This window comes from Aulonocara sp. 'chitande type north' Nkhata Bay, linkage group LG23 (assembly GCF_057382095.1).
Source record: "Aulonocara sp. 'chitande type north' Nkhata Bay isolate Kocher_YH1m ecotype deep benthic linkage group LG23, A_spYH_male_GT1.1, whole genome shotgun sequence".
In the NCBI taxonomy this organism is placed as follows: Eukaryota; Metazoa; Chordata; class Actinopteri; order Cichliformes; family Cichlidae; genus Aulonocara; species Aulonocara sp. 'chitande type north' Nkhata Bay.
Window position 1 is genome coordinate 46,251,595 of NC_141365.1, and position 15,631 is coordinate 46,267,225.

Here is a 15,631-nt window from a genome sequence, read left to right on the forward strand (position 1 = left end):
CCTTGATGCCGCCATGCTCCAATGGTGAGGTCAAGATGCTGTGGTCAAGGCAGCGGTCAGATCCAAAAGCACAGCGGAGTCTCCTGATCAGTGGCTGATAAAAGATCATTAAGAACTTTTCAAAGTGCAGTTTCAGTGCTGTGAAGAGCTTTAAAACCAGACTGAAACCTTTACAACAGATTGCAGCTGAACAAATATAATCTTTTACAAAATCTTCGACAGGAAGGGAAGCTTTGAAATAGGCCTGAAGTTTGAGCAGACAGAGGATCCAGATCAGGTTTTTAGTACAGGCTGTACAACAGCATGTTTCAAACAGGCTGTACAACACCTGAACTAAGACTGCTGTTAAAAATCGCTAAGATGTCGGAACCAACAACCTTTAAAATCTTTTTAAACACGTGTTGGAACAACATCATTTGGACAAGATGATGTCTTTATAGCATCACATCGTTCCTCCACCTGATCAAACCACACAGGCTCAAACTGATCAAAAACAGCTGAGCAGGTGAATATTTTAGCCCCGGTGCGATCTCGGGCGAGAGTATCGATGATGGCCAAAGGGCAGCGTCCAGCTCTACGGCCGCTGAAGAGCAGACTCAACAGACGCGCGTGATGTGGATCCTACTGCTCTAAAATTGGAGCTTCTTCAATCCATTAAAGAGGACATTAGTACGCTGTTAAAAGAAGAAGTCAGAAATGCATTGAAAGAAGATTTTGACAATATAAGGGCTGACGTGCAAGGACTGAGAAATGAGATCGCTAACAGCATGGCGGCGACGTGCGGCAAAGTTGATGGAGTAAAGGTTACAGTGAAAGAAGCTGAGGATGGGCTGTCAATGTGGAGCGATGAGGTGACCACCCTGCAGTCTACAGTAGAGAGTATGAAGGAGGAGCTGTCTGACCTGAAGGATAAATGTGATGAAGGCAGGAAGCGGAGAGCTAACATCCACATCATAGGGATCCCAGAGGGCCTGGACTCGAGCTCCTCCACGGCCGTATCCGTGCTACTACGTGAAGTGCTGGGTATGGATAAAGACGTTATTGTCGACCGCTCACACAGGAGCCCTATCCTGAGAAAGCCAGCTGGTAACCCGCACGCCGTCATAGCCGAGCGTCACTACTACCAGGATTGTGTAGCTACGCCGTGCCAGGGCCCAAGCCCCGCTTGAGTTTAACGGACAACCTATTGCAATATTACGACTGGGCGATATGACCCAAAGTTCATATCTCGATATTCTTTAGCTGGATGGCGATATACGATATATATCTCGATATTTTTGAAGCCAGAAAGTACGAACAAAAAGAGAGTTCTTAGTCAAAGCTGTGTCCCAAATCTCACACAGGCACATTTATTAACATACAGCGTAGATGTACATGAAACAATTACTCAGGAATAAATGATCAGCATTTATTAAATAATAATGCTCCATAAATAAAAGAAAACAATGTTGTTTTTGTGCATAACAAAAAGCTCACAATCGTGCAGTCAAAATGTAAACAGACGCTGAGCATAATAACAAGCAGCTGCTCTGTTCCCAGGTTCTACTGCGTGACTGACAGCCTGGAGTTTGAAACCCTCTTTGTAACCGTGTCTCTTACAGGTGCCATTTATGGTCCTTATACACACTCAATACAGTAATATTACGTTGAAGCAGAGTACGTATCACTCCGCGAGGCTCCTCGTAGCTGTAATGCTCCAACAATCCATCAAGCGGTGCGGCCTCGTAACTGAGCAAAGTCGTACCAAAACATCTTTTGAAAGGTTTCTGAGCGCCGTGTAGCACATAAAATCGGTTCGAGGTCAGTAAGCACAACCAGAATTCATCCATAAGCCGCACTGTCGATTTATGAGAAAATTACAGGATTTTAAGTGCAGAAAACATAGTTTATGGTTTTCATTTGATCTTAGCAAATATCTACGCCTCTAATTGGGACGATCACAGATTTTTCACTAATGTCTTTGCGCGGCTCCCCAATAAGTCATCACACAATATCATCTTTGAGGGAGACCTAAACTGCTCATTATCTGCTATGGACCACAGTTCACACAAAAGTACACTTAGTCCAAACTCAGCATGCGTCATTCAGAGCTTTCTTGATAATTATGGGCTGGCTGATGTATGGAGATTTCATAATCCTGCTTCACGTCAATACTCTTTTTTTTCTAATGTCCATAAAACATATATTTGTATAGAAAAATGTCTCCCTTTAGTTACAGAATGTGATTATAAGACTCTGGTGATTTCTCCTCTTGTTTTTTCAATGTGTATTCCTGATGCCTGCTCCAACTATCAGCCATGGAGATTCAACTCAGTGTTGTTAGCAGATGAAGAGTTTGTCAGTTACAAAAGGTCTCAAAGAGATTTTTTTTCTAACAATCAGACCCCAGAGATGTCATCATCAGTCATTTGGGAATCTCTAAAAGCATCTGAGAGGCCAAATAATTTCATTTTGTGCCAAACAAAGTGCAACACTGAAAGAACATCATCCATAAATATTGAGTAAGAACTGGACTCTCATACAGCGAGACTCAAATGCCTTTAAACATCAGCTTATCCTGCTGATCCAAGTCCAACACTGAGTTTGTAAAAACATGTTTGTCAATCATTTTGTTTGGTTTTTGAGGAAAATGATTCAATAAGTTGCTGCTAATACACAACATTTCATCATATTTCCTCATAACCCTCTTTTGTCTGACCATTTGATCCCATTTGAATTTGCAATAAAGGATCCACAGAGTTTGGTGACAATAATGACAGTAGATGTTTGTGTGAAAGTGCTGGAAGCAAATGAGTGTGTGATGTTCTTTCAGTGTTGCACTTTGTAGACGCTCCCTGAGCACTGGTCTCACAGCCAGCTGCACATAGAGACCAGTGTTGTTAGTCCAGGTCAGAAGATGACTTGTTGGAATGAAAATGAGCTTGTAGTTTGTCTGCTTTAATAATGTGACTGGAAAAAGGTGTTGGACTTCAAATATGTCCATTTCTGTCACACTTCACCTTTAAAAGTGAAGCCATGTGGTTCCTGGAAGGAAAAACACGACTTTTTCAAGTCTTTGTCCTGTTTTTATGAGAAATGTACGACTTTAATGTGAAACATTCAGAGTTTTTTCTCTTGTTGTGTTTGTTTGAAGCTGCTTCCTGTTGGCTTCAGCTGTTTGGAGTTTCCATTTTCTAAACTTCTACATTCTGAACCTTCTTCAGCTCTGAACAGATGATGAAACACTGAATGATTTCAAGCACTTTGTCTAATAAACTTACATCTTTCATTCTTTATACAGATTGTGGAGCTGTGGTTTGTCAGAGATCAGCTGTGATTATCTGGCAGCAGCACTGAAGTCCAACCCCTCCCATCTGAGACAGCTGGACCTGAGCTCCAACAACAAGCTGGATCCAGGAGTGAAGCATCTGTGTGGTTTCCTGGAGAGTCCAGGATGTAAACTTGAAACTCTGAGGTCAGTCAGCATGTTTTAGTTGTGCTGAGATGAATATGATGTGAAAGTTGTGCTGACACTAAACTGCAGACATCAGGCTGATATTATACTGATCCACACTGAGGATCTTCATGGTAAAGTCTGTTTTCTTCTTCTCTGGTTTAGTCCATTGACTGCAGCAGAACAATGTTCACATTTCAAACAGTGATACTCAACGTATGGCCCGCGGCCCACACGCGGCCTGCCCACCTTTCCTGATTCAGAGAGAGGGGACCCTGATTAACTGTGTAGCTTCTTTCTCACAGTTCTAAGTATCAGACACAACAATGAATAATCCACAGCTGACTGTCTTTAGCAGGTCAAAGGTCACGGCACACAGCAGACAGTCAGAAATATTCTAACTCTGATCATTTATCAGTTGTGACACTGTGAGACTTGATCAGAGGTGTGATCATCACAGCAGAGGCCTTTGTGTCAAAGTCACTGAGGATCAAACAGAAACACATGAAGCAGATTTTCCTCTTCTGGCTTTTTATAGCAGATAACCTTCAAAATATTCTGCAGTCGATCAAAAACTGAAGCAAACCATGAAGCAACATGTGAACATGAGCTGATGCTGCTGAAGTGAAGCAAAGTTACAGAGGTTTGATTACAGACACAGCTGAGAGTTTGTAATCTGTCATCATTTTAAAAAGTTTCCATGGAACAGCAGAAATGAGGCTTTACTGTCAGAGGCCGACAGCACTGAACACAACAGCAGACTGGTGGCTAATAAACAGTGAATGATGCAGAAACAGATGTTTGAAGCTGTTCTTGGAGTACACTGAGAGAGAGAGAGCTGTGCAGGCAGGAACAGCCAAAGTCAGAGAGAATTCATGAGCATATTGATCAAACGTGAAGCAGAGTTTGGATCTTCTTTTGCTGCTGCTTCACTCAGTTTTGGTTGGAGACAGATGAAACCTGCAGCTTCAGGATCTGTGAGCTGTCCACTTTCAGCCCCGACGGCGTGTCCGTGTACGTGCCGTCGAGTGAACGATCCACGCTCTGTGTTTCCATCTTTGTGTGTTTAGCTGCTCTCATTTACTGTTTTATCTGTTTGCTGCTTGTTGAAATAGTTTGTGAGCTTTAACCTGAGATTCTGGCAAAATACATTTATATGAAACATCGATTCAGGATTGAATGAATCAACATCGTTTTATTCAAATTAAAACCATTTAAATGGGAACATGAATTTTTTACAGCCGCCTCTAATGCTGGGTAATGTCAGCTGGTCCATGTGCAGCTGGCTGTGAGGCTCAGGGAGCGTCTACAAAGTGCAACACTGAAAAAACATCATCCATAAATATTGAGTAAGAACTGGACTCTCATACAGCGAGACTCAAATGCCTTTAAACATCAGCTTATCCTGCTGATCCAAGTCCAACACTGAGTTTGTAAAAACATGTTTGTCAATCATTTTGTTTGGTTTCTGAGGAAAATGATTCAATAAGTTGCTGCTAATACACAACATTTCATCATATTTCCTCATAACCCTCTTTTGTCTGACCATTTGATCCCATTTGAATTTGCAATAAAGGATCCACAGAGTTTGGTGACAATAATGACAGTAGATGTTTGTGTGAAAGTGCTGGAAGCAAATGAGTGTGTGATGTTCTTTCAGTGTTGCACTTTGTAGACGCTCCCTGAGCACTGGTCTCACAGCCAGCTGCACATAGAGACCAGTGTTGTTAGTCCAGGTCAGAAGCTGACTTGTTGGAATGAAAATGAGCTTGTAGTTTGTCTGCTTTAATAATGTGACTGGAAAAAGGTGTTGGACTTCAAATATGTCCATTTCTGTCACACTTCACCTTTAAAAGTGAAGCCATGTGGTTCCTGGAAGGAAAAACACGACTTTTTCAAGTCTTTGTCCTGTTTTTATGAGAAATGTACGACTTTAATGTGAAACATTCAGAGTTTTTTCTCTTGTTGTGTTTGTTTGAAGCTGCTTCCTGTTGGCTTCAGCTGTTTGGAGTTTCCATTTTCTAAACTTCTACATTCTGAACCTTCTTCAGCTCTGAACAGATGATGAAACACTGAATGATTTCAAGCACTTTGTCTAATAAACTTACATCTTTCATTCTTTATACAGATTGAAGGACTGTGGTTTGTCAAAGATCAGCTGTGATTATCTGGCAGCAGCACTGAAGTCCAACCCCTCCCATCTGAGACAGCTGGACCTGAGCGACAACAACAACCTGCAGGATCCAGGAGTGAAGCATCTGTGTGGTTTCCTGGAGAGTCCAGGATGTAAACTTGAAACTCTGAGGTCAGTCAGCATGTTTTAGTTGTGCTGAGATGAATATGATGTGAAAGTTGTGCTGACACTAAACTGCAGACATCAGGCTGATATTATACTGATCCACACTGAGGATCTTCATGGTAAAGTCTGTTTTCTTCTTCTCTGGTTTAGTCCATTGACTGCAGCAGAACAATGTTCACATTTCAAACAGTGATACTCAACGTATGGCCCGCGGCCCACACGCAGCCTGCCCACCTTTCCTGATTCAGAGAGAGGGGACCCTGATTAACTGTGTAGCTTCTTCCTCACAGTTCTAAGTATCAGACACAACAATGAATAATCCACAGCTGACTGTCTTTAGCAGGTCAAAGGTCACGGCACACAGCAGACAGTCAGAAATATTCTGACTCTGATCATTTATCAGTTGTGACACTGTGAGACTTGATCAGAGGTGTGATCATCACAGCAGAGGCCTTTGTGTCAAAGTCACTGAGGATCAAACAGAAACACATGAAGCAGATTTTCCTCTTCTGGCTTTTTATAGCAGATAACCTTCAAAATATTCTGCAGTCGATCAAAAACTGAAGCAAACCATGAATCAACATGGGAACATGAATTTTTTACAGCCGCCTCTAATGCTGGGTAATGTCAGCTGGTCCATGTGCAGCTGGCTGTGAGGCTCAGGGAGCGTCTACAAAGTGCAACACTGAAAGAACATCATCCATAAATATTGAGTAAGAACTGGACTCTCATACAGCGAGACTCAAATGCCTTTAAACATCAGCTTATCCTGCTGATCCAAGTCCAACACTGAGTTTGTAAAAAGATGTTTGTCAATCATTTTGTTTGGTTTCTGAGGAAAAAGATTCAATAACTTGCTGCTAATACACAACATTTCATCATATTTCCTCATAACCCTCTTTTGTCTGACCATTTTATCCCATTTGAATTTGCAATAACGGATCCACAGAGTTTGGTGACAATAATGACAGTAGATGTTTGTGTGAAAGTGCTGGAAGCAAATGAGTGTGTGATGTTCTTTCAGTGTTGCACTTTGTAGACGCTCCCTGAGCACTGGTCTCACAGCCAGCTGCACATAGAGACCAGTGTTGTTAGTCCAGGTCAGAAGATGACTTGTTGGAATGAAAATGAGCTTGTAGTTTGTCTGCTTTAATAATGTGACTGGAAAAAGGTGTTGGACTTCAAATATGTCCATTTCTGTCACACTTCACCTTTAAAAGTGAAGCCATGTGGTTCCTGGAAGGAAAAACACGACTTTTTCAAGTCTTTGTCCTGTTTTTATGAGAAATGTACGACTTTAATGTGAAACATTCAGAGTTTTTTCTCTTGTTGTGTTTGTTTGAAGCTGCTTCCTGTTGGCTTCAGCTGTTTGGAGTTTCCATTTTCTAAACTTCTACATTCTGAACCTTCTTCAGCTCTGAACAGATGATGAAACACTGAATGATTTCAAGCACTTTGTCTAATAAACTTACATCTTTCATTCTTTATACAGATTGATGAGCTGTGGTTTGTCAGAGATCAGCTGTGATTATCTGGCAGCAGCACTGAAGTCCAACCCCTCCCATCTGAGAGAGCTGGACCTGAGTAATGACTCCTTCTCTTCTTCAACTAAGAACAACCTGCAGGATCCAGGAGTGAAGCATCTGTGTGGTTTCCTGGAGAGTCCAGGATGTAAACTTGAAACTCTGAGGTCAGTCAGCATGTTTTAGTTGTGCTGAGATGAATATGATGTGAAAGTTGTGCTGACACTAAACTGCAGACATCAGGCTGATATTATACTGATCCACACTGAGGATCTTCATGGTAAAGTCTGTTTTCTTCTTCTCTGGTTTAGTCCATTGACTGCAGCAGAACAATGTTCACATTTCAAACCTTCAAAGAAGAAGAAAAATCCTCCACTGGAAAATTCACTGTGAAACTCTCAAACTCTTCATTGCACCTTAAAGTCTGTCTGACACTGAAATCCAAAGCAAAATGTGCGTTTGCTTTACAGACAGCAGTCCAACACAAACATACACACATCATCCAAAACACAGTCCAACATCCAAATCTCCTCCACTGCCAGCATGAATGATGGGAAAGAGAAGGAGGAACACTCTGACATTCAGGGTTAGAATGAGTTTCATCAAGCAGACTGTGAAGATCAAAGCTGCATTAGAAAGCTTACATGAATGAATGAGTGGACAGAAGTGGACAGAGATCATCTGAAGCACTTCAAAGGCTTTAAATCAGCACATTTCTCTTTATTCTTTATCAACTCTGTTAGTTTCTCTCAGTTTTCTGTGGAATGAAGCTAACAGCAGGCTAATAAGATGCTGACCAATAGGTTTCTATTAAAGGTTGTAATTTGTATATGAAAAAGTGCTTTGGCTCAGCAGGGATCAGCTTACAGGTAGAATACAGCTGCTGGATGGGATTAGCATGTCATAGCTATCTACCAAACTGCTAACTGGGGGATTTCAGGCCATCTATGGATCATTTTTGCTAACTGTTTATTCAGCTTAGGCTCACAGGGCTGCAGCCTGTGCCCTAGCTGTCATAGGGCAAGAGGCGTGGTCCACCTGCACAGGTGAGCAGTCCATCACAGGGCCAACAGAGAGCGACAGAGAAGCACTCCCTCACATCCACACCTACAGCCAATGTAGAAGCACCAATGAACCTAAGCAGCATTTCATTGGACTGTGGGAGAACATCCAACCTCCACAGAAAGGCCCAGCTGACCAACAAGCTTCAACCTACAACCTTCTTGCTCTAAGGCACTAGTGCTAACCACTTTTGCCCATTTCAGCCCAAATCCTGCATCTTCCTGTTTCTGACTCCAGGCCAGCTCCACTAACACTTTCTCATCAGACACTGCCACCTAGTGGAGGAAGTCTTAGTTCCATTTGAAGCTTCAGATTACAGTTAGTTCCTTTACAAAGAGGTGGAGGTGGTGGGGCCACAGCACCATCATCACTGAGTGCCATAGGACACTTAACCTTTGTTTCCATATGCTGGGAACTTCCTGTTGTTCCAAGGAGGACTGGAAAATGTGTGAAAATCTCCCAGTCAGTTCCTCACAGCACACTTCAATCATTTCCCTCCCACAGCATCAGGACCAGGGCTTTTTCTCTCTTTGGTCCCACTAAGAGATTTCCACACAAACACCTCATCAGTGGGACTCTCAGAGCTACCAGCCCTTTGCTACAATCACAAAGCTCTTCATTGAAATCAATGATATCAAAGCTGGAATCAAATGAGTCCAAGTCTTCTGCTGATTCAGCATCACATTCATCTTTGCTCCTTGTTCTGCATCCCCACCATGGACTTCATTCCTTTCCAAGCCAGCCTTGAGTGTCCTTTATTCAGCTCATCCTCTGCTTTACTTTTACACCTGATTTTAGCTGCTTTATCTCTCTTTCAACAGGTTTCTGTGCCTCAATCTTTTTCTTCTCTCCCTCATAACAAGACAGCTTCTTCTGCCTGAGAACATGTTGGAGTGATTTACTAATCCAGGGCTGCTTATTGGGGAAAATACTTCCTGTTTCCAAAGTAATCCCCATTTTTCCCAGAAAGAAATGTCAGTAGAAATCGATGATCTAAGTGAGAACATGAGCCTTTAAAAAGTCCCAGTGGGTGCAGTCAAAGCAGTCCCTCAGTCCCAGTATAGAGTCTTTGGTCCAGACTGGAACAGCTGTGTGCCCAGTTTGAGCTCTCTTCAGTGCTGTGACCTGACAGACCCAGAGGGGCCATCACATCACATTTAGAAGCTCCCCTGATGGAGCCACAACACATGTCCAATACTTAGTCTGTCTTGTTGGACCAACTGGAAGAAATGATTCAAGGACTTAGTCACAGAACAGAGATTCAAATCTCCAAAATCCAACTGGCTGCATCAGGACATATAGTCTGAAACTCTGCACAGTTTCCTGTTTGAAGCTGCTTCCTGTTGGCTTCAGCTGTTTGGAGTTTCCATTTTCTAAACTTCTACATTCTGAACCTTCTTCAGCTCTGAACAGATGATGAAACACTGAATGATTTCAAGCACTTTGTCTAATAAACTTACATCTTTCATTCTTTATACAGATTGTGGGACTGTGGTTTGTCAAAGATCAGCTGTGATTATCTGGCAGCAGCACTGAAGTCCAACCCCTCCCATCTGAGACAGCTGGAGCTGTGGGGAAACAACCTGAAGGATCCAGATGTGAAGCAGCTGTCTGATCTTCAGCAGAGTCCAGACTACAGACTGGAGACTCTGAGGTCAGTAGAGTGATGGAGTGAGTGGGTGGTGCTGTCAGCAGTATTGTACTAAACACAGTCAGTATGAAACAAAGATCCAGTGTTTCCTGTAAAGCTGCAGCTTCTCAGTGAAGCTGTGAGAGGAGAACGGTGACAGGCTTCAGGATTGGACACAAAAACTTCCTGTTTCTCACCTTTATGGTCACCATAGTAACGGCTGACACGCTCTGATCAAACACTGTCAACAGCCAATCAGCTCTCTGAACAAAGCAGCACGCAGGCCAATGACTGCATTGATTTCCAAGTTTAAAGCAGTGAAGAACACAGTCTGTAGGTGAGGAAGAATTTAGTGAGAGCAGATGTTTGGATGGAATTCCTCCAGTTAACAGCTGGAACCGTCCATCTGGATTGTTGGGCTTGTTGTTGGGGTTCCTACAGAGCTCAGAGTGGACACACCAAGGTTCTTCTAATGAATGAAAGTCCAAACTCAAACTAGGAGGGAAAAACATTTTCAGCAACTTCAATAAAAATCCAAAGATTAGAAAAAGTGAAGCAACAATGAGTCCTAGTACAGTCCCAGCACTGACGTCCCTGCTGCTCTTTATACTGGATGTGCTGCATCACTGACTCACAGCTGATGAAGAGTCTCTGGAAACACTCGTTTATCTCCTCTGCTCTTCCTCCTTCTCTCTGCAGGTGGAGGTGATGATGGTAAACAGGACGGTGTGTGTGCTGAGAGAGGAGCAGCTGTGTCCTGATGATCCAGAGAGGTTGAAGCAGCAGCAGCTTGTGTGTAGAGACGCTCTGACTGGGCCATGTTACTGGGAGGTGGAGAGGAGAGCTTCATCCAGCAGTGACTGACAGAGGAATGAAGTGCAGATGACTGTCAGTGCTGCAGAGTGAACTGCTCTGAGAACAGCTCCACTGTCAGACACAATGTAGAGTCCAGCATCAGCCCTGTGTGTCCCTCTGGATCTGACAGAGGATCATCAGTGTATCTGGACTGCTCTGCTGCTGCTCTGTCCTTCTACAGTCTCTGCACAGTCTCTGTCTCACTCTGGAAAGATTTTACAACTTGTTGTAATTACAGAACGTTAATATAATATTCCAACATGTGATCTTCTCTTTATTTCTGAATCTTTACCAAATAAAGAAAAACCAAACGAACAAACAGAAGCTGTCGTGTCCTTTTTCACCACATCTGTGAATCTTTTCTGTGTTTTTCCTCTTTTCCTCCTTCCTGCAGCTCCATCTTCATCATTCTGTGTCCAGTATATGTGAACACGTCCAAAGCATCTGAGCCTCATGTTACCCGTTTGTGTGAGTTACGCCTGTCGTTGTGTTGTGGTGTATAAATAAGGGGCAGGAGACAGCGCTGGATCTCTGAGTTCTTTACTCTCAATTTCTGCAACATCTGCAATATCTAGAAATGCAAACCTGTGAGCTGTGTGTGTTGTGCGTCTGCTCGGCCACCTCTCCTCCGGCCATGCTGGAAGCAGCTGTGCGTTTGACAGTTTTATCGACTCGACAATAATCGAACAAATTAAATGTTCAAAAATATCAACTTAAGCACTTCAAAGTCAACAAAAAGCTTAAAACAATGAAATAATATTTCACTGACAAAACAACAGCTCATAAGAACGATACACAAAATAATACAGAAACAAACAAATAAAAGTTATTAACCAGGATCCATGTTTTTGTCACAAACACTGAATCAGCTGATTCACTCTTTATGTTTCTGAGTTTGTTTTGTGATTATAGTTCTGGTTTCTGTTTCTGTGTCTTCACTGTGTCCCACGTCTCCTTACTTTGGACTGTCTGTCCTGTCACTGAAGGTGTCTGCCCAACAAGGACGTGGTGCTGAATGCATCCAGACCCCTGCTGACTGTCTTTGCAGCTTCGGTCAAAGGTACAGTGTCCACTGTGACCCTGAGAGCAGGACACAGCCAGAGGTGAGTCAGCAGTTACAAACTAAATGCTGCTGACATGAATCAAACTGCTGGATAACCCACTGCTCATGAAAATGGCACCTTTCTGTTGCTTTTTGAGATTACTGAGAATATTTGAATTGTGACTCAGATGGCAGATCCAGGCTCTCAGCCTCCAGCTGAAACTTCCAGTCCTCCCCCAGCCAGAAGCTCTGATGCTGGGCTGAGAGACTTTGATCCTTCCCTGGATCCAGAAATCCAGGAGGGAGAAGGAGAACAGGACTTCCTTCCTGATCTGGAGAGGCCTGAGGGAAAGAAAGATGGAGCAGACAGAGCTTTGAACAAATCCAAACCTCCTGAGCTTCACCTCCACAAAGGTGCAGACACTGATGCACAGATTCACATGTGACACCTGCAGCGTCCAGCTTGTGCCGCTGACATTATCTCCACTCTGATACAAGCCTCATTCACTCGCTCACACACGTTCATACAATCACCTTTTCCTCACAGTCACACACATGAATGTAATGAGGGGAACTCGGGGTTCACTGTCATTCCTCAGGATCCTTTGATATGCAGACTGGAGGCTCTGTGGATGAAACACCGACTGTCTGAACCACTCTGAAGTGTTCATGATGGACTTCATCCTGATTAACACTACAATACTTGTTAGTGGCCTTTTATATGTAATAATATTCTTTTCCATTAAAGCTCTGAACATTCTCACTCTTTCTTGACCAGGTGTGACAGGTGAAGGACACCGGCGAATAGGAGGACAGAAGCTGAGAGCCATTAGTCACATGACTTCAGCTGCTGCTGCCTCACCAACCACTGGCCCCTCGGTGAGTCTAGAGTTACAGCAGTGACCACAGGAAGTGCACACGTGTGATCTAAAGCTACATGTGGGCCTGTGACCATCAGTCTTCTCACTGTGGTAGACGGGTTTGTGAGTCCCTGTGATGCTGGGAGTGTCCAGGACAGTCGCTCCTGATCGGGTCTCTCATGGAAAGCTGGTCCCAGGAATTCCTGGAAAATTCCTCCACAAAAGAGAACTGGGAACATAAGTGCAGAGTGACAGAGGTGCTCAGCAACCCTGCTGTTATATGGGAATAGAACCAGAATAGTCGGCAACCACTTGAGTTAAGTTAGCCAAAGAGATGCGACTCAGACTGACTTCATCATGTTGGCAACGTGTCTGCATTGATAAACTCCAGTTATTGACAAATCAGAGAATAATTCCAGTCGTTCAGAGACAGATTGTGATTGTTTGGAGGATGTAATCGTTTCCCTTCAGGGAGCGTGTTGGACGCTCAGTGTCCGGGTGATTAGCTGATGCAACTACTTAGAATCAGTTTGTGAATATGAAGAAAATCAGTGCAGTCACTGGACAAACTCTGATTCTTCCTAGTTTCACTCTTGTTTCAGTCCAGTGTGACTGAGGTGGTAAAAAATGATCTGACTTTTAGCCACACAGCTGTCTGCTAGAGAAAAAGCCTTTGTGCACAACTTTCTTAAAGGCAAACGGCACCATGTTCACTGCAGCTGCAGCAAACGCAGCAAAGAGTGAAAGTTGGACTGAGAATGTTGTGACTGTTTCATGAGAAAGAGCAGGAAAACAAGCATCACACACCCAGACACAGTGCTGGGATTAGAATTAGACTTTAGAGCCAAATGTAGGACAAAAGCTTTAATATGAAAGAGGAAAACCCAACAACAGCCAGAGCACGAAGCTCAAAACTATACCAATCACCAAGAAAGCTGACAGGCCTGTGACACGTCAGAGACGCCGTTCAAATCATAAAGAAGTTGGTTTATTGACAAAATGTAAAAAACCAAAAGAATCAAGTCAACCTTCAGTTTCGAGCGAGTAGACCAATCAGGCACAGCAGCAGCTCTAGAATAAGCAACAATTTGATGTATTACAAACAACCTTTCATATACACACATACATATGGCTCATATGCTGTTTAAAAAGGGCTCAAAGACCCAACAGATTACACAAAGTACAAAAACACTTTCATTCAGACAACAGTCAGCTGTGCACGAGACAGAGAGCCGACTACAGTTAGTAACATGGACTCACTTTGTTTCAGACACGACACAAAGTAACACAAAGCCACAAAGAGCAGAAACATCAAAAAGGAGGCAGAGCAGCAGCAACTCTCCATGAGCTGTGAGGCTAACAGCCACCCACACTTCCTGTGATGCATAATGAAAACAACATTAACCTGAAGGATGATAACAACAGAAAGAAGTCTAAGCTAACGTTACACAGCGCTCACACAGCGCTGACTGTACAGGCCTCACACAGCTACGACCTGCATCCACAACACCTGATTCTACTGAACACAAACAAGTTAATGATATATGAGCAATCCAGGGAAGGCTTCCAGGAAGGTGAGGATCCAAAGACAGCTCTACAACAGCATCAGTCAGCAACAATGTTACTAATCACTGACTCTTTCATCCTTTTATACTCAATCAAAAAGTGCTGTGTTCACATTTGTTTCTGCTGAAATCCAGAGACTGAAAATGCGTCTTTTTAAAGTTTGAATAAACTGACTGAACTTGTCACGAGTCCAACCGTGAGGAACACTTCCCCCCATGACACATCACAGGACAACGTCTCAGTGGAGGGGGGACAGTAGCTCAGTTTAGGCAGTCACTCTCAGAATCGATGCCTCCAGTCAGGGTCAAACGTGGTCCTCAGAAACCTGCAGATGTTTGGGCCAAGCTCTCACTGGTCTCTGCGTCTGTAGACTGAGCTGATGTTTCTCCAGGTGTCTGGTAAAAGGACGATGCTGCTGTCCAATGAGGCGAGGAGAGAAGTAGCCAAACAGGCGAGAGCCGTGAAGGAGGAACGGCGGGCAGCTCTGGATGCCCGACATAAATACCTGATGAGCAGGCTGGCCGACGCCGGCAGCCTGGAGGAGGCGGCGGTGGAAGACGCCATCGTCTCTGATGACAGAGTAAGTTCAGAGACGTGATCCTTCCTCAGAGTTGAACCTTTGAGTCATTAATGTCTGATTCTTCCAGTTCAGTCTGATCCATGAATTCTTTGCTGCAAACGGATCCAAGAAGCTGATTTTCTTCTATCAGGATGTCAAACAGGTAACTTTGATCACATTTCAATGACTGACACATGAAGGCCTAACCGCTCTTCATAATCTGCTGTCCTGTTTGTTGCAGCGTACTTTGTATTCATATCTTTTAATATCTGCCTTTCTCCCAGAGTCTGTCCTCCCGTCAGTCTTCCTTTGTGGACGCATCAAACTCAGCTGTGGCTCAGAGGAAACTCTTCCTCACTACGGGGAACTCTGAGGTTGGCTTCAGCTTTTTATGTTTAGTTCATGTGAGAATCACAGAAAAATGCTGATATGAGTGGAAGGTTCTGCTGGGAAATTGGCAAAGAGCAGATTATTGAACAGCGAGGCAGACAGTTCATTTCAGTGATGCCAGTTTATTAGAAACGAGGACTGTGGGGCTGCTGGAAGTCAGGACGGCCGTTCTCTGGATAAACCTGACAGCTGAGGTGGAGAGCAGGATTTATCCACAGACGGCTTCTTCCAAGCAAATGTCCTGAACACACCTGAGCTGAGGGTTACACAGTGTGTCCTGTGTGATCTCTGCTTTATGGTGGTTGAATCTCACAAATGTGACCATCAGACCTGACGACTTATTTGTGATGTTTTAATTAAAAATATCCTGGGTGAGGTGTTTGGGGCCTGTCCCATGAGGAGGAGTCTCCAG

General features: G+C 43.6%; 2 protein-coding genes across 2 annotated transcripts in view; both read left to right on the forward strand.

The window, feature by feature from the left end:
* The window catches only part of LOC147302785 (uncharacterized), a 431,420-nt gene that overhangs the window by 285,664 nt on the left and 130,125 nt on the right, over positions 1 to 15,631 (forward strand). The window contains exon 6 of the mRNA XM_086283599.1: positions 5,562 to 5,738. Coding sequence (XP_086139725.1) covers positions 5,562 to 5,738 — 177 coding nt within the window. The remainder of the gene's footprint in view (positions 1 to 5,561; positions 5,739 to 15,631) is intronic.
* Positions 12,033 to 15,257, forward strand: LOC147302798 (dynein axonemal heavy chain 5-like). The gene is made up of 5 exons (XM_086284506.1): positions 12,033 to 12,258; positions 12,623 to 12,723; positions 14,662 to 14,850; positions 14,918 to 14,992; positions 15,114 to 15,257. Exons 1-5 carry the CDS (start codon positions 12,033 to 12,035, stop codon positions 15,255 to 15,257), a joined length of 735 nt encoding a protein of 244 aa, XP_086140632.1.